General features: G+C 35.8%; 1 protein-coding gene across 2 annotated transcripts; it reads right to left on the reverse strand.

The window, feature by feature from the left end:
- Positions 1 to 234: 234 nt before the first annotated feature.
- On the reverse strand, positions 235 to 19,644 carry RIOK2 (RIO kinase 2). 2 transcript variants are annotated; one of them, XM_024563315.4, is made up of 10 exons: positions 19,482 to 19,643; positions 16,731 to 16,869; positions 15,855 to 15,971; positions 13,872 to 14,047; positions 11,128 to 11,216; positions 8,707 to 8,898; positions 6,625 to 6,717; positions 5,342 to 5,860; positions 3,599 to 3,695; positions 235 to 864 (listed from the first exon to the last, which is right to left on the reverse strand). In XM_024563315.4, exons 1-10 carry the CDS (start codon positions 19,545 to 19,547, stop codon positions 700 to 702), a joined length of 1,653 nt encoding a protein of 550 aa, XP_024419083.2. In that variant the 5' UTR covers positions 19,548 to 19,643; the 3' UTR covers positions 235 to 699. The 2 variants fall into 2 exon arrangements, with proteins under 2 accessions (XP_024419083.2, XP_045053588.2); XM_045197653.3 differs by lacking the exon at positions 3,599 to 3,695 and having other exon boundaries at positions 722 to 864; positions 19,482 to 19,644.
- Positions 19,645 to 19,941: the final 297 nt, after the last annotated feature.

Genomic DNA, 19,941 nt, shown 5'->3' on the forward strand with positions numbered 1-19,941 from the left:
TAAGTAAAAAGCTAGGATTTGAAACCAAGCAATCCACCTATCTTTGGTAGGTAACAAAAAAGTGCAAACTATGACATTTACACTTCTTAAAATACCCAAAAGTTCATAATAAAAATTGCTCTGAAAAACAGATTTTAGCTGATGTACCAGTGATCACAATTATTTGGAAAACTAGACTGATTTAGTAAAGTTACTATAATTATCCTCTAGAAAACATGTACTAAATGAGTCAAATTTATAGATGAAAGAGTTTGTCTATTTATTTATCTTTCTGACTTAGTCCAAAAGACTAAAGGTGGCTTAAAATCATAGTAACTTTCTGAAACATATTCAGGATCTTTATTTTTTTATTGTAATTTTTTCCATTACCATTTACCCCCCTTATATCTCCCTCCCACCCCTTGCAACCACCACACTGTTGTCCATGCCCATGAGTCCTTTTCCCTTGATCCTTCCAACCCTCAACGCCCATCCTCAGAGCTGTCAGCCTGCTCTCTGAGTCTGTCTCTACTTTGCGTGTTAGTTCAGTTTCTTCATTAGATTCCACATATGAGTGAAATTGTACGGTATTTGTCTTTCTCTGACTGGCTTATTTCAATTAGCATAATGTTCTCCAGGTCCATCCATACTGTTGCAAAGGGTAAAATTCTCTTTTTTATGGCCAGATAGTATTCCATTGTGTAAATGCCTCTAAATACATTACTCTCCCCAAAAGCTAGCTGCTTCCAAGCTTGACTTAATATTTTGCATGTTTTCTCTCCGTTGCTTGGTAAATATATTTGCTTCTCCTTTCTGCAACCGACGCCTGACAGCTGATTTTTGCTGTTTTGTCAACTGACGTTTCACCTTCTGTTTCACCAATTCCTGGAAAGATTTCAATAATTAGTATCATTGATGACTGATAATTCTCATAAGGAATAAACATTCAACAAAATATTGACATTGCTAATATTTTTCAAATTTGTTAATGACATATTTTTAAAACTCCAAATTCTCACAGCAATACTATACAAATCAGTAATAAAACACAAAATGGTTATAAATTATATTTCTAAAAGAAATATAGAATATGACAAAAAGTATAGTTAAAATTCTTTGAATAACAAATAGACATAGTGCCACCTAGTGTCCATTGGGAAAACTTAAAGAAAGAACCTTCCCTACCCTCTGAAAACCAAGATAAAAACTGCTTGTTCCTGTTTTCTAGGTAATAATAGGCATGTCTTTGTATGAGATTGTTAGAAAGCATTTGTTACTGGTGAACAGTCCCTTCTTAACTTCAGGTGTAGAAACGACCTGATGGCAGCAGTTACCCATGGAAAAGTCTTCGTGCAGATTTTGGGAGATGCAGAATGCTTTCTCATAGTGAAGGAACATAAATTCAACTGATTTCTTAGCACTACAACTGTTATTTGTATATATATAACCTTGCATCATCCAAGTTGCCTCCTAAAAAAAGGAAGATGAACACTTTAAGGGTTGAGGCATGGGTCTCTTCTTAATATGCCCCACCCTATGCAAGACACAGAGATGCGTTTATGGCTGTCTCCCAAAATTAGGAAGGTTGGTGACTTAGAAGGACCTGGTATCCCAGTAGTTTCAAAACTTAAAGAATGGCTGGCTGAAAGTTTAAAATGAGTGTGACTAGCCTCTAGGACCTTCCCTTACCCCAGGACGCCAGGCAACTACCAGTCTCCCCACCCTAGCAGGAGACCAGAATCCTGGGGATGCCATCTTCTCTACCACAACAAAAGAGACCAACACATTCAGAATTCTAAAGGAAAATTATTTCCAAACCACAACTCTAGTACTTAAACTCCCTATTAAAAATAGAGAATAGAATAAAAATACATTTTTAGTAATAAAAAGTACCCTCAAAATTCACTCAATTTACTACTAGAATCTATACTGCCAATAAAGAAGTAAAGTAGGTAAGAAAGAAAAGGAACCAGGAAAGAAGGCACCCAACAGAGAGGAGATGGAAAGTCCCAAGAAACCAACAGTCAAGCATACACCATGTTTATTTTATTTTTTTATCCACACCTGAGGACATTTGTTTTCATTGCTTTTAGAGAGGGATGGAGGGAGAGAGAGAAACATCAATATGAGAGAGAAGCATCCCTCAGTTGCCTCCTGTACGTACCTGGATTGGATCGAACCTGCAACCTAGGCATACGCCCTCACTGGGAATCAAACCTAAAACCTTTTGGATATGGGATGATACTCCAACTGAGCCACACCAGCTGGGACCATACACCACATTTAAAAGAGGAATTTGAAGAGGCCTCCAGAATATTTCCAAGGAAAAAATCAATTTCTTTCCCAAATAATCTGCTTCAATTTCCCCTTGGTTCTTCCTTTCAGTGAGACCTTAAGATAATCATATCAAGCAGCTGAAGAAGGAGATAATGGATTGCCCTGCATGTACATCTTCCTAATTCACAACAATGTACAAATCCTACAAGATTTATTTTCTTCATGTTAACAAAACTGTGAGAAAAATCCCATTTGGTATGTTTTAAAAAATTATAAAGTGTGAAATAAAATACCTCTGTATTATTTCAGGGAGCCTATAAAAATAGCAATGAAAATCATGTATACTGTTGTCTGTTATTGATTGTGACCGCATATTTATTAAAAATGTATTTTAACATTTCATTATAATTTAACTGTTACATATTAGAAAGCACAGGGTACATAAGTGGCAACTCTGCTAATAAAAAGCCAAAAAAGTATTTTAAGTAGGAAAACAGGACTTACAATACTATCAAAGAACACAGAGAAAATCTTTTACCTTGCACAATCATCAACATAAAGGAGGTAATAAACTAAAGTTTTTCTCCTGACCCTTTTAACAAAATAAAATGTGACCTCAAGAAAAATACTGTGAGCAAACCTCCGTAAGAATGTAGAGTTAAGATGATCAATTTGTTTCAGAGATCAGAGAGAAACCAAGCTACACCTTTTTTCTCCTTGGGAGGCAAACTTATATTTTATAATACAATTTATTACAGGCTGTTAGTGATAAGGAAAATGGGATAAAGTCAAGACCTCACGACAATGTCAGGGCCATCATCTTTATATACAGAAGAGAGTGTAACTGAGAGTCTAAGAAAGTAGCATGGATCAACAACCTAACTGTTCTTTGTATGACGTTATCAATTTTACACATTGTAATCAGATATAAAAGCCCTATGCTTTGAATCTGAGAAATCAAAGAAAGGAGGGTAAATCTCTCAATAAGTATAAAAAATACCAAAGCCAAGAATGGACAGGAAACTATAATGTGTGAGAAATCAATCTCCTCACTGTTGAAGGACAGGGACTAGACCACACGAGAATCTACAAAGTGCTCCCTGGATCTTATCCTTCAAATTCAAGCTAACTTACATGCTGCCCTTTCCCTGAAAGCTTTGATCATTCCAGCTAAAAGTAACCCTCTCTCCTCTATTACTAAATTTGTACTCGTTATAATTTTATACTGTTAATATGCAAGGTCCAAATGGCTGCGACTGTCTTATACATCAAGTAATCCTCACACATAAGATGCCTGCAGTATGACCTAAGGAACATTTGCAAATGTTGAATGAACTGTTACCGGAGGAATTGTTGAACAGCTTAAAATACTGCCCGCAGAAGTAACACTGAGAGTTCTTGTTCTGTATCGGTTAATATCTTCCATGTTTTCTTCATCTCTAAAATTAAAGCAATATCACAATTTATCCAGTTAATTTTTATAGTTAATTATTGAGGTAATTTATATTATTCCTTACTTGATAATGAAACTTAAAGACATAAAATATCTCAGAAATATCATAATATTTAAAATTTCTGTGAAGGTAAAACCATCTACAATACAGCCTCGTATATTAACAATTTTCATTTTCCAGCATTCTGACAGTCACTATCAAAATTTCAAAATGGTAAAATGTTTTGGCCATCGAAACTTGTTATCATTAGCCACAATTCATGTTTTCTTCCCTCTTCTTTTACTGAACTATCTGACTCTTAACATTTAAATCCTTGGGACAGTTAAATCCTTGGGACAGCTTCTTGCCACTTTTCCATAGAAAAGCAGGTGTAAGAAACAGTACCCCACAGTCTGCTCTGCTAACGCAGGGACAGAAACTATCTACTTTGTACTATGCATTGCTCAAAGTTTTAATGTATAAGAAACTCAGACAATGTTAATTCTTAACAGTCAATATTTTTTTAGAAACATATTTCTACTTTGATAAAAATTTTGCCCAACATGTATTTAGAGTGAAAACAAACTATTCTATGCTCCGAACCTATGTAGATTTTTTTCTATTACTCAAAATCTCAAGCAACTGCCACTCTTAAATTTGATTTTACGTTTATTATTAAAGTGGTAACAACCCTGTCTCAAGATAGTTATATGTAAAAGGAACAAAATTCTCATGTTTTGCTTCACAATGAAACTCAAGATAAAGAGAGCTTTAGGATGTAAGCCTGAACATGTACTGAGAAATGCCTAATAAATGTTACTTGCCCTGGCTGGTGGAGCTCAGTGGAATGAGCGTGGGCCTGTGAGCCAAAGGGTCACCGGTTTGATTCCCAGTCAGGGCACATGCCTGGGTTGTGGGCCAGGTCCCCAATTGGGGGCCCACGAGAGGCAACCACACACTGATGTTTCTCTCCCTCTCTTTCTCCCTCCCTTACCCTCTCTCTAAAAATAAATAAATAAAATTTAAAAAGTTACTGATTTAATTTTGTCCTATTACTATTTTGAAATATATAAACCTGTATTTCATTAAACTATAGTTGTTTGATTGGGGTTGAACAGTTCAAATATAAAAATTAAATTTTATATCATTTGCTAATCTGAGCTCAGGCTGATTAATATTTGCAAGAAAAAAATTCTTAAAAAGAAAAATAACATTATAGAATTTTACATGAATAACAGAAGGTTCAAAGTACCAGACAAAATTCACTGAACTTCATGAAGACAGTACATTTACTGATTTATTGCACTATCATAAATCAAATATTAGATGTATATTTATGAAAATGTACAAAGAATTCATCCATCTAAATCATAATCAACTGAGTAAGAGATCTGTTTTAGTTTTTTTTGAAAGTAATCAGTTTGTATCTCAGGGCAGAATGCTTAAAATTGAATTGATATGCTGCCTAGAATCAGGTCGACCGTAAAGGCTAGCTGTAATTTTAACAAAAGGGTTATTTGTTTTCATATTACACATAATGGTACAGAATACAACTGTGTCACTTCATTTAAAAAAATACTCATTTACCAGAATTGAAGAAAGTATAGGTCTCCAGATTAAAGTAAAAAAAAATCAATCAACAGCATCTATACCTGAAAGGCCTGAAATCTTTGTTTAATGATGACAAGGCAACGAGATGAGGGCACTCATCTTCATACTCTTCAGAGCTTGCGGGGTTTCCTCCTCTACCTGTCTCACCATCTTGCCTGGTGTCATTTTCAGTTTTGTCTTCCTCCCCAGAAAACTCAGTTGCAGAATTGTTTTCAACTACCTGACCTTTCATTTCTTCTAAAGCTTGACTGAATTTAGTCATGTCAAAATAGTGCGCAGCAGCACTCTGTTCCGACAGATCATCTTCCTTGACCTGTTCAAGATCTCCAGGTGACCTGCAGCAGCAGTCAACCGATTCATCTACAGAGTTCTGTTCACCTGGATTTTCTGATCTGCGAACTTTGGCTTTTTCCGATACCTCTTCATCAGAGAAGGAGAAGTCAGATCCCTCCTCTGTTTCAGTATCATCTGGACCTACTGGATGAAGCAGTTCAGCATCTGCCTGCATCTCCTTCGTGTAGCCACTGGCAGAAACCTCTACATCAAGAGAGTCCTCCCTCCTAGGAAACGAAATGCCAAGCATTCAGAGTGGGAAAAATCTATCTGACATGCACAAATATTTATTACTCTGGAAAATTATAATTCTTAAGTGACTTTAATAGTTTATATATTTTAAAGATTTTTCTTTGCCTAAAATGCAATACTTAAATCACTTAACTACACAAATGTAAATGATATATGCTGTTTGTCATTTTGATAAAATAAATGTGAAAAGCAATAGATATTAATAGAAAGTTACAGAAACTTTAGTTGGTATTTACTGACTTAATAACTTTTAGAGGGGACTGAAGATTTCTTTTAACTCATATCAATCATCTCAAGCCAGAAAACAATATTTGAACTAAGTTTATAAAATAAATGAGAAATTTGGCTTTGAGAATGTACGTATAATTAGGTTCCGTGATCAGGTAAAGACAGCTCCTATTCTGAATAAAGGAAAACCACAAATTCTGATAAACACTTGGCTTGTTCCTTACAAATGCATTATTCACTTAGCATCCTACACTGAATAAAAGTTCTTGAATTTGTAAGAAATTGGTGTGTTCCTCCCCCAAACTCAGTAACATTATTTTAGTGGATGAAAAGAAGGTATTTTCTAGATTTGTACATTTCATTTATACACCACCCAGCTATAATACTCAATGATTACAATGTGTCAAAGGTCACTCACCATCTGAAAATTTTTTAGATAAAAATGTTAACTTTTAGAACTAAATAAATCAGGTATTTATCAGAGTTCTATCACTTTAAGCAGAGTACAAACCTGATATCACTAAATGTTGGATAAAGCTCACTTTCATAGCTGAAACGTTTCATAAAGAAATCTCTAATGCATTTAACATCTCTGTCAAAATACCTGCAAAAGAAAGAATTGTTTCTGATACAGCCTTTCTTGTTCATTTTTTCCTTAGGAGCCAATGACAATATCCTTAGTGTATGACAGTTTTACTTCTTACATAAAAAAGATGTTACTCTACTCAAATGAAAGAGAGAAATCTTCTGACAGTGTGTCTGAAATACTGAATGTAAAAGCAGAGGTACAAACAAGGAATATAAGCTATCAAAGACACATAGTTCCTATGGTCAGAAAACTCAAGGTTTTCTCTTAATGCAACAGACATACTAAGCGAAAATGAGATAAATACGAATCTAGAAAAGAAGACATGGGCCTATAATGTGGGGGCAGCGGGTTTCCAATTTCCTCTATAGTCTGCAGCATGTCTGGCTGTACTTCCCATCAGCTATACCCAGTTGAACCCCTTGTCAACTGAGAAAGCTGAAGATAAAAATAGATTAGTAACTCCTAAGAAAAAGTTTGAGAATTTGAATTATGTTTACGTACCCTTGTTATCTGTTAGCTGACTTGTAATAACTTCCAAGAGACAAATAATGCTGTGGGCTTATAAATAATCTGAAAACATATTAATCTGGATTGATGGCAGAAGAACCTCTGAATATGTGGTTGTTTTTTAGGTCAACATAAGGCAGTAAGAGCTGTTTAAATTCTCTAGAGGGTTTCCAAATAAGGTAGAATTAAGGGTCACACGGAATTTAGAGAATCATGAAGTTTAGAATTAGGAAGACAAGGCCACTATTCTTTGTTCTTAGGGCACCCTTGGAACAACCTCAAATTATTTTAAAATTATGTTTTTATACATGCTTATGTCTCCCCTACTAGACAGTAACTTCTTCAAACGCAGAGATAGGGCTTATTTATATCTTAATTTCTAATGCTTAATAGAACTCCTTCACCCAATTACTTGCCCATAAAAGTTCAAGTTAAATCACAATGTCTTCAAGAATAATGCATATTATATTTAACTTGAATATCATAACCTGTTATCATTTCTGTCTCTAATTCTGGTGGTTCCTAGATGTTCCTTTATTGTGTGACTATATTATATCACTTTAATGAGAATGTTAATCAGTCATCATCATAAGAGATATTAACCACCCATGTGCCAGGCATTTATCTATTAGTATTGTTTTATTGGAAATATTCTTTAAAAGTACTCACCCTTAATTTGATTACACTCAATTGCATCATGGAATACAAATAAAGGAAAATATTGTTGCATTTCACGACTTGGCTGGTTTAAGTGGTTAAGCAGTGTGAGGAACAGATTATCATAGTATATAAAGTGTCAGGGATGAGGTTTTATGGGAATTCTTTTCTAAAATAAATGCTAAAAATGATGTGAAAGATATTATTGGCCTGGCAACTTAGTCTAGTCCAAATCCGTAACTTTTGTTAAGACCATCAAGATGATCAAATTATGCTTGATGAAGCCCCTTTGAAGCCAACCATGGAGGAAAAAAGGGGACAGGCAGAGAGAATGGGGTTCTAGGATTCCCCTTTCCATGTCCCTGAGGGCAAGCTTTCTTCTGAGCAAGCTTTTTTTTTTTGTTTAAGAATTGGGCTTCCACCTAAATGTTTGAATAAAGGATTCCATGGCTAAGACAATTTGACCTTTGGAAATCTGTCAGATTACAAAAGTAATTCAAATTGTTTTGATGGCTTACGAAAGTGGGCAGTATCTTCAGATTCCCAACACGCAGAATAAGCTTAATGACCATGTTTTAAAAACTGGATCAAAGTGCATTCCCCGCTCCCCCCACCCCCTTTAAAATACTGAGGAATAAGAAAGATTCTTTCAGGGGGAAATTAGTAGTTTGATATCATTAACACATACACACACACACACACAATTTTAGACCACTGACATCAGCCACTTCAAACCAGTTACTGACCCAAATGACAGTATTACAAAGTTGAAAATTCTAAATAAAAATTATTTCATCACACATAAACACACCCGCATTCACAATCAATTTCAGTATATACCATTCAGCATTGGGATGAGAAGTTGAAACCATTTGTGGAAAATCAATCATGGTGATGTGGTCATCTTTATCCAAAATGAGATTGAATTCATTGAAATCTCCATGAATCAGTCCATGATTCGCAAGTTTGACAATTAGTTCCATGGCGTCATCATACACTGACGCAGGATCTTCGACATGGTGTATCTGACATCTGCAAGTATTTTATGTAGGAAAAGAAATTATTTATACTCATTTACGACTTTAATGAAAGCAAATGTGTATGCATTTTTCCATCTTTGTCTCCCTAGCAGTTTTTCTTCATTTCCACCAGCATAAAACCGTAACAGCGTTACTGAAAAAACAAGGTACATCCTGCCTAGATTCTGTACCTTTTTTTCCATTGTCACAGTGTTCCTTTGATCTTCTTTACAGTCCAATTTCTCTACATGTGCTTTCTCCAATTTTTTTCCTTCCACTCTAATAACCATTTCAAACAGGTTTTCTTCATCCACTTTATTTCAACTCTTGTCGAGACTATCGATGATTTCTGTGTTGCTAAATCCATTGGTCAATTCTCAGTCTCCATCATATTTGGTCTGCCAATTAACCTCTTCCCCCTCTGAAACACTTCTTTTACTTGACTCTTGATATACCAACTCTTTAGGCTGTCCTCTTTCTACACTGATCATTCCTTCTCAGGCTTTTTTGCTAATTCTTCATCTTCTCCCTGACCTTTAAGTTTTGGAGTTCCTCAAAGGTTAATCCTAGGGCTTCTTATTTAAAATCATCTCTGGTGATTTCAGGCTCACGGCTTAAAACACCACACATATACTAACGTCAATCTGTTTTCTCTGAACTCGTACTCATCTCAAACTTACCATGTCCCAAACTTGAACTCTGATTCTGCCTCACCTTCTAACTACACACTGTTGTTGAGTCTTTCCAGCTCATCTATAAATGTGAACTTTATGCACGCCCACATTAATCAATCATCGAGGTCCAAAAGCTGATTGCTACTTCTGACTCACACCTTTCTTCATATCTATATCCAATCCCAAACGAAATCATGGTGGCTCCTCCAGAAAGACATATCCAGAATCTGACCACTTTTTGTTACCTTGCCATCACTCTGATCTAAACTAGCATTGTCTCTTGACTGAATCATAACAATTTCCTAAACTGCCTTCCAAATTCTGTTCCTGTCTCCATTCAGTCTATTCTTAATATGGCAGCCAGAGTGACCCTACTAAAGCATTAGCCAAAACTCTCCAATGGCTTCTTATCTCAATCAAAATTAAAAAGCCCTTGTGCTAAATATCAGTACAATGGTAATCACATTACAATATATAAAAGTTTCAAATCCACATGTTGTATACATTAATTTACACAATATCATGTGTGAAATATATTTCAATAAGAACAAAATTTAAAAGGCCTTGCAATGATCTGGTCCCCTGCTGCCTCTCCAATTTTATCACTTACAGTTTCTCCCTTACTCATTCAGCTCCAGCACCACTGACATCCTCAGTTCCCTGAACATGAAGGTATGCTACCCCGGGGCGTATGCACTCGCTGTTTCCCCCACCCAGTTATTCTTCTGTATCTGCATGGCTTTCCCTCATTTTCTTCAGCATTCCTGTCAGTGAGAACTTTCCTGACCACCCCATGGAAATAGCAGCCTCCTATTCCCACCTCAGCCCTGCTTGTCCCCGTTACCCTGCTTTACTTTTATCCATAGCATTTACTACCATTTGATATACACAGGGTAGGGCAAAAGTGGATTTACAGTTGTAAGTTCATGGAACACAGAGTTTATTCTTTTTATTTATTATTATCACTTTTTAGCCTCACCCGAGGACATGCTTATTGATTCTAGAGAGAGGAGGAGAGGGAGAGAGGGAAGAGAGAAACACTGATTGGTTGCCTCTCCTATGTCCCTGACCAAGGATTGAACCTGCAACCTAGGCATATGCCCTGACCAGAATCAAACCTGTGACCTTTTGGTTTATGGATGGCACTCTGACCAAATGAAACACACCAGCCAGGGCAGAGTTTATTCTTACATTATTATTTATTAATTATTTTCCATATAACCAATGGTAAACCTGCTTTTATCCCATCCTGTATTTTCTTAGTTAGCTATTTATTGCATGTCTCCTTCCATCAAAATGTAAACTCTGAGGGCAGAGACTTGGTTTACTGCTGAGCCTGGGAGAGTGCTTGGCACATACTAGATTATTAATAAATATTTGCTGAATAAATCATAGAGATTACAAAACACATACTGTTAGAATGAAACTACAATTTCAATTTGCTTACTGCTATATGTTAATTTTTAACCTCCCAGGACCAATATTCCATTTAATGAAAAGAAACTTACTTTAAAAACTGAACCTTACATTTACCATGACCCATGGGCTCAACAACAGTAAGTACTTACAGAGGATAGCCATTTATGAGTTCCATGACGACTGCATGGCGATTATAATCAATTGGCTTTGGGACTGGAAATTTCCTCTCGTACAATGCCTAAAACACAGCAAACAGGCAAACACAGCAAACATAAACTAATGAAGAGGTCATTAATTTTTAAGGAACAATAGAAGTAAATATACCTGCTCACTACCAGAAGAAAACATACAAGTTTTTACAAAATTACAGTCAACATATGACTATTTATACATGGCTTACTTACAGCATAAAATGAGCTGTACATAAAAAAAAAAATTAAACAAGTTTACTTAATTCACTTTTCACCACACACTCATTTATTGAACATTTACTGAATACTATACACTGTGCTAGGATTACAAAAGTGAGTGTGAAAGTCTCTGCCTTTATGATATATCTGCTAAACTTCTGTAAATTTCTGCCATTTATTGGAGTGTGCTTAAAAAAATAAAATAAAAATTGCAATTTGGAAAGTACTCTGTCTGGTTACATACTAGGAAATGAAATATTCCAATAGATTAAGCATTTTAGTTTATAGAGCACTGACCTTTTCTTTAGACCAAATACATGATATAAAACTAGTATGTAATAAACATACACACTGTAGTAACCTGAGTCAAATGTTACTTAAGATCATCCATAGATTCATCTTTTCCCCATCCCTAACTTTTTCTATCTTTGCTTATAAAGTCCTGTTATTAATTCCTTCAGAACGTTAGATTTATGACCTCTGCCATTTGAAATGCTACCATTTCTAAGTAGGCCTTTGTCATTAATACTAAATTACTCTAACAATGGTTCCAGCTCTTGCCACCATACCTAACCTTTAGTCTGTGTACCAATAGCAAACTAAGATGCTTATGTCAATGCTCAATTAGAAAAAACTGCAATGGCTACTTGACTTGGGTTGGGGAACACACAATGCAGTGTACAGATGTGTTGTTGAGTTGTACACCTGAAACCTATGACTTTGATCAATGTCACCCCCAAAAATTAAAAAATAAAAATCTACAATGGCTATGCTGATTTTAGTCTGAACTTTTTCTAGGTTTCAAAACCCTCTTTAATCAACTTAACCAGCCCTCCTAGTCCATCACTCTCCCACAAGCGTTCTGGAGTGCAATCAGGACAGTCATCTCAGGGGCTATTACCTGCACCCGCAGAGCTCACACCACACTCTTGTCTGTACCCGAGTGGTTCCTCTGCGTATACACCGTTTTACAGTCTTTTCCTTAAAACCAAATCATATGCATGCTTCATAAGTTTGCCCAAATCCCACTCACTTCATGAACTTCCTTCATCAACTATTCTGCTCTGCGTAAGTTCCTCTAAACACATATAATTTGATTTTTAAATTGTTCTTTGTTTTATGTGTGTTGTTCGTGTTATCTTCCCAATTTACAACACAGGCTGCACTGGTTTTCCCTTTGGAATCTATCCCTACACCCCACCTACCCTAGTACTTACTACAGTGGTGGCCACATACCTAATGCTCGACATGTATTTATTAACAGGGTTAATTTTAAAAGGTTGTGTACTCTACTTCCTACTTTCTTTGGACAGGAAATGAATGACTTCCACTCCCCCAAAATTGGTTTAGAAATACTTTTTTCTAAGCTCAACAGGCAGCTCAACAACATATAGTAACCTTAACTATTATTGTCAGTGGTCTAGCCAGTGTGCCATAGCTTAACCTTTAAGCTACAGCTCCATTTTATCTTATTCTCTGTTAGGAAAATATCAATGTATTTAAGAAGCATATTTAAATACACCCAAGTCTATTGCTGTACCTTCATATAAACATCTTGAGAAAATACCTAATAGAGTTTTGGGAAAACGGTAACGATTCCTACCAAATGGCATGCCAACTTCCTGATCGACTATTGTGGGATATAAACCTTTGGTATAAGACAAGAAATGCATAACATGTATGGTATCAGTATCGTTTATTTATACTGTGTTGAAAAATTTCCCCTATAATACTAAAAATTTACATACACGAATTAAAATAGCCTACTTAAAGAAGACCAAACTGAAACTTCCAAGAAACCCTGGTCATACACTGGATGAATTCTAATAATTAATTAAAAAACATTAAGTTATAAAAAAACAAATCCTAAGAGTGTAATAAAAATAAAATGTTATTTTATGTTTAACTTAAATATTATTAAAGACATTTGATTATTAAAAATATTTAATAAATTAATGCTGAACTTAAATTTTGAAAGTTTAAAAACTAAAAATTTTTACTCTCTAATATACATAAAAATTTTTAATTGGCATTTCTTTTATTATATAAAATAAAAATACTAGTCAACTTAATTGAAGACACTAGTTAACTTAATTGAAGACACTAAGATTTCTACAAATGGCAATTAGCTGGTGTTTTCAATTAGAGATAGACCTATGTACAGTTTAACTATACATTCATACATACACGTTTGTGAGAAAATCATATCACTGTATTTTAGGCTACTCTATCTTGTTAATATTGTTGATTATATGTTGCCTTTATACACTTTAAACAATTAAAAATACCTTCACATAGAAGGAAATAACCAGAAAAACAAATGACAGAAAAAAAAAATCAAACCAGTAAGAGTTAAAAGTGACTGTAAGGTTGACATTGGAGAAAGGGAAATAGATGTGTAGGCAACAGACTGATGATTGTCGCTATAGCCTTTGGCTGCAAGTATTATTTGGTTAAAAAATGAAAAATTATTTTTAAAATACCTTCATATAGGCAAATTCTTTCATGGCAGAGAGACGAGATAAATAAAGCCAAGACATGTTATGTCTGTGTTTATGGTAATCACGCTTGTTTTTCAGATTTCGAAAGGAGGTTCTTCCCAGTCTGTGAAGCTTTAATGCAAACTGTTGCCCTTCTCCATTTGCAACAATATAAATATCTAGAGCCAAGATTTTAAAAAAGATTATTATTACATTTTTATGCCAGTAAGTTGAAACAACTCTAACTTTGTCTTACTTTATTTGTATCAATTTTTACCTTTCCTAATAACCACAAATACTTACCATCACAATCCAAAATGGTGACACATATGTCAAAGGTTATTGCCTCCAAAGGTGCTCAATGCTCAACTCAATTTAGTGGGAAAATATCTACTTGTTCCTTAGTGTCCTATATGTTCAAGAAGTGATTTAATAATATATTCCTTCTCAAAAACAGTAAATTCATTTCTTCAATTAATACTCAGTAGTTAGAATATAATCCTATATGAATGTAGATCTTGCCCTAAGTACTTCAACTATCAAAATAAGTTGCTATTTGCAATACTTACAAGGAGAACATGTACTAATTATTCATGGGACATTTTAATTATTACTTTAATTATCAAGAAACAGCTCTTTCTTACACTGGTGGGATTATAAGCTGGAATAAACATTTTGGAGGAAATTTGGTATCAAACTTTTAAGAGCACATAATTTTTAAGAATGTATTTACAAGTTTATTTGCACAGAGTCACCTGTACCAGAGTGTTCACCACCTCACAAAAACAGAAAAAAAAAAGATTGAAGTAACTTAAATGTCCGTTAACAATTGGGATGGTAAAATCCATAAAGGAACTTCCATACAAGGTAACACTCAGAAACTATGAGAAAGACAAATGCAAATTGGCTGATATGGAATATCAGGGATGCACTGGAGGCACAGAACAGTAAGTACTGTCTGCTTTTATCTGAGATTAAAAAGATATGTGACTGTATACACATATCCTTAGTACAGCACATCTTTGTATTTACAAAGAATACTTCTAGAAAGATTATGTAGGACATCAATAAACAGTGATATCTTTGGAAAGTAATAACAGGAGATTGAGACCTGTGTTAGGAGATTTCCTTTTTATTTACTCTTGTACTATTTATCATTTTGTATGCAACGAAGTTCTTCAAAAAAAAAAAAAGGCATTAGAGGAAGCATATCTCAAAAGGTGTTTCGTTATCTTATTTATATATTTCACACACACACACACTGCTTTACACTGCCATATTTAGCACTCTTGTATTACTTATTAAATATACACCATAATCTGCATAGTAATACAGAAGACACACCATCTGAAGTACATTAGCAACCTCCTTTGGAGTAGGCTTCCTAATAATTTTTTTTTCTCCCAACTTTAATTTTCTTTCCTCAGTTCAGATAAACAATTTTACGATATAAGATAAACTATATTGGATAAAGAAGCAGCGTATAAGAGGGCGTGGTATGAAGAATATCACTCTGTTCTTTATTTCTACCTGTCTTCCACACAGAAAATACATAAGCATTTGTTCAATGCTATTTTAGAATGCTTCTCTCTGTATTCTACACCTATGTAACTTAGCCTTGTTGATTACATTACTGTGAAGAAAAAAAAAGTTTGTGGTTTTCAGATATTCACTGTCTTCTAGTAGTTCCTTGTGTTACATATTTTAGCTATTACAAATATTCAATTTATCAGATAGAAGAGCAAATAAAATATTTGCCAAAGATTTGTTATTAGAGGAAAACTAATTCTTGGTATACTTGTCAACTACAGATTTATGACAAAATAATAATCTACTACACCAAGTGTAATTTTAATCTGTATTATTTCCAAACAACTCTTCAATTTATTGTTTAGTTGGAAAAATAAACTAAAAGGCAAATGTTTTCTCAAAGGGCATATAAACTAAAGAAAAAAAAGTGCATTCAATAAAACTGTTAGCACTTACCAGATTCTTTGCCAACACCCATCTGGTTTCCAACAGACTCAACTACCTGCCTAGAAGAAAGTGTTTTCAAAGCTAGGTAATCATAGCCTGCGTTTGTCAACCGATAGCCCTGGACAGCTAGACAAAAGCAAATGAGAAAGACCATATTTTAGCTACATTGTACTACCAAGTCACATCAGTTCAAGTCATGAGAACAATTTAGACAATGGGAGGTTTTTGCTGGAAAAAGATTAGCTACCCAGTTTTACAAGTTAGCATTTCTTCCTATAATTTGTGTTTCTTCTCTAGAGCAATGTTACTCAAAAGTGTGACCCACAGACTTATACCAGTCTATGTTACTAGTCTGTGACAAGACACAGAAACTGATCTGAGTGTGTAAGTTAAAAAATTTTTGTATCAGTTTGACCAAGTTATTTTATATCTTCAACTGTAACAAGGAATTTTTGCCCACATTTTATCAGTTTATTTCATCTTTCTAGATTTTTATTGTTATTTTACAAAAGTATGGATCCATGATAGGCTGATAAAAAGAAACTCATCCCCCACCACACATGGTTTGAGTAGTAATGTTCTAGAGTCTTGCGGCAGATTGCGTTTTCCAAATATGACTACCTGTACTTGCTCCTACTTGCATCCTACTTGCTCTTATGTAGCTGGACCTCTATCAGGAGGTACAGACTATTTCCCACCCTGTTTTATCTGGGTGGGTTCTGTGATTTGCTCTAACAAATCACAGAACACTGGAGATGTATGCTGTGTCAGTTCCAGGGCTAGTGTGTTCCCAGCCTGGCAACTTCCACTTCCTGCCTTTTGGAAAGCCAGCTCTGGGGGACGCCAGTTAAATGAAAAATCATGAATGGTGCCTCGAATACTTACTTTTGGTACGCTCCCAAGCTGTGAGTTTATGTTTCACTAATTCTCTTAAAACTTTATTACAGCCACCATGTTTAAGGCTGGCTATAGAAGCAACCAAACTGCAGGGAACTATTTCATGGTTCTTCATGCCCATTTCAACCTGAAATTAAAGAAATCATTATGCATTCATAATCAACACAGAGCTGCCGTCTGTCAAAACTTTGTTAAAAAATTAACTTCTCCGACCATGCAGTTCTCCAACCAATTCTGAGACACAAGTTATTACCTTCTTGGTTTATATTTTCAAACACAGTCTGATAGATATTCAGTGATATTCATATTCTATCTCTCTAGTAAATGATATGCACACTTCAAGGGTAAAGAACATGAGTGCTTAACATAATTTACTGATGTGTGGTAAAATACTAAAATATTTACTGACATCCCACTATTTGTCTTTAAAAACTACGGATGTTCTAGATATTTATTAAGAAAGTATTAATAAGTATATGTAGGTATTGTTAAGAGATTTAAAAATATGTAAAAATAATCTCCACCCTGGAGAATATATTGTCTTCCTGTGGAAATAAGAATGTACACATCAAATTCTATTAGAAGGTAAGAAATAAATGCTAACAAAGAGGAGGCTGAGGGTAGAATAAGAGTACTTCTGGCCGAGGGATCAGTTTCAAAGAAGTAGCAGGAACTGAGGCTGACTTTGAGAGATAAAGGATTATAGAAAAAGCAGATAAGGGAATACTAAATAAAGATAATAAAAAAGATTTGGTTTGGAACACATACAGAACTTAGCAACAGCTATTACAGTGCTAGCTCAGATGGGAATGACTTGCAGAGTTCATGGAAAGGCTGGACAATGCTTTTAAGTAAGATATAGCAGGACTTGAATGCAGATAAAGGAGTTTTAGATGTTGTACAGAGGAAAGTAGGAAACACTTTAAGACGTTCAGGCAAAGGAGATGAATAAACAGTTGTTTTAAGAACATTAATGTAGTAGGAATAAGCGAAGTGGTTTATAGAAAGCAAAAACTGGAGATGGGATATTGGAGAACTAAGGAGACAGGCCAGGCCCGAGAAACAGAAGCTGTAACAGGGAAGAGATAGTTGTAACGGAAGTAGTCTGGGACTGGCAACGGAAGCGGGAGGGTAAAGGAACTGAATCAAACGTGCAGTGAACATGATCAAGTTTTAAAATAATAGTAGTAATAATATTTATTTTAATGAAGTTTGGGAAAGGAGAGGGTAGACAAAGTTAATGAATTTGATTTGTGCACAATGGGTAGGAGGTGTTGGAAGGTCCTTCAAATGAAGATGTTTAAAGAAAATTGGAAAGGCATGTCTACTCTGAGGACTGAAGCCACAGTTAGAGGGGAAAAAACCCGGTCAATTACTTGATAAAGGTAACAGAGGAAGCCACACAGCGGAGGTGCTCATCCAGCAAGGCATCAAGGAAGAAAAAGCAGGGCGGAGGGACAGAATGAGTGAATGTGCTGCCGAAGCAGAAAAGGAATGTATCTTCCAAAAGTGCCAGTAGGTAAAATCCAGCTGAATTTAAGAAGCCATCGGAGGACAAAGAAAAGTGTCTTCCAAATTTCTTACTATATTTGCATTTGATAGTTTAATCCCTATAATAAAAAAGAAAAATAGCTCTTAAAGTAAATTTGTTTCATTCTGCAAATGCCCAACCTCTGTGTTCCTTTTTGGGCCATAATCTAACACCATGAAATCAGTTTTTATCATTCCTTTCTTGAAAAGATTCTGTGGCTTCCCTATACTTCGAGTATACTCCAAATTCTTCAGTAGGCGTAACGAGGCTCTCACCTTTTCCAGTTACATCCCCAAACATTGAGCCTCCTGCCCATTATGCTCCAGCTGCACTGGCCTTTCCATTCTTCAAAAACGTCCTGCCTCAGAGCCTTTTCCCTTCTTACTGGTGTTTCCTCTGCCTCCAACTTTTTCCAAGGACTTCACTGAGCCAGCTACTTCTCTTTCAGCTCTTGTTATCCTCCCACCCCTTCTTTTACTTAGCAAATATTTATGCAGTATCTAACACGTGGACTTTTTTTTATGCCAGGAACTTTTTTAAAAGCCTTAAAACTTTGGTTACAACAGTTAACAGAAAAGATTCTTGCACCCAGCAGTCTGTCTTCTCTGGTTACACAACTGAAAGATACCACGCTCCTGCTCCCACTATTCATGATTTCTATTCAGTTATCCTCTTCATCATCTTCATACCAGTCATTGTCTGCTGTTCTCCTTGTTATTTATTTGTTCACTTGCTGATATATCTGTCTCCCTTGACTTGTATGTACCCCGTTGAATTTCCTAAAGTTGTTAGTAAAAATCTGGCAAATGTGTTGACTGAATGAATAGGAAGGAATACTGGGTGAGTGAGTCCGTGCATGGGGAACTCAATGCTATTAATTTTCCTCAGGAGCCTTAACCCTCTTCAGGTCGGAAGCCCAGGGTCATATTAACTTCCCGGGCCGGAAGGATGCGCGTGGCTCTGGAGCACAACAAGAGGAGCAGGAAGGAAGGAAATAATTACAAGAGGGTCCTTTGCTGTCTGCATTTGGGGGAAGATGACAGCCTCCGAACAAAAACTTCTGAAAAATCCTACCCTCAGGTCTTTTCCCATTCCCAACCTTCACCGCGCTCCAGCGCCCAGAGCGCGCTCTGCTCCCAGAAAACTTCCAGGAACAGGAAGCACGGTGGGAAAGGGCAGGGGACAGGGGTAAAAGGCTAACTTCTTACCGCGGTCAGGACTCTGAAGTCATCGCGGCTCATGTAACGCAGCTTGGCGACATTCACCTTCCCCATGGTGGCACGGGCCACAACCACGGACCTGGTCCAAAACTACCGGAAAACGCAGGCGACGTCGGTACTCTAACGTCTCAGGCGCTCCGCAGTCTAGGGGCGCATCGCGCATGCGCTGATCTTTACTTCAGGTCCTTACTAATAAATGTAAGTACGATTATCACTGGCATGGGAAAGTAAAACGTCTTCTAGATCTTACGAAGCACATAGTATGGAAAAGGTAGAGTACTCTTTAAAGTGATTTTTTTTTCATGGAAATGAGTTGGCAGGCTGTAAATGTTCGCTATAATATTCCATTTTATTTTTTATTATCTGTCAGGACCGACTGCTTAAAGGATGCGACCTCCGTAGGAGAGTATCCTGTTTACTTTAATCAAGTTTTATCTCCAAACAGCAA

Source organism: Desmodus rotundus, chromosome 1 (assembly GCF_022682495.2).
Source record: "Desmodus rotundus isolate HL8 chromosome 1, HLdesRot8A.1, whole genome shotgun sequence".
In the NCBI taxonomy this organism is placed as follows: domain Eukaryota; kingdom Metazoa; phylum Chordata; class Mammalia; order Chiroptera; family Phyllostomidae; genus Desmodus; species Desmodus rotundus.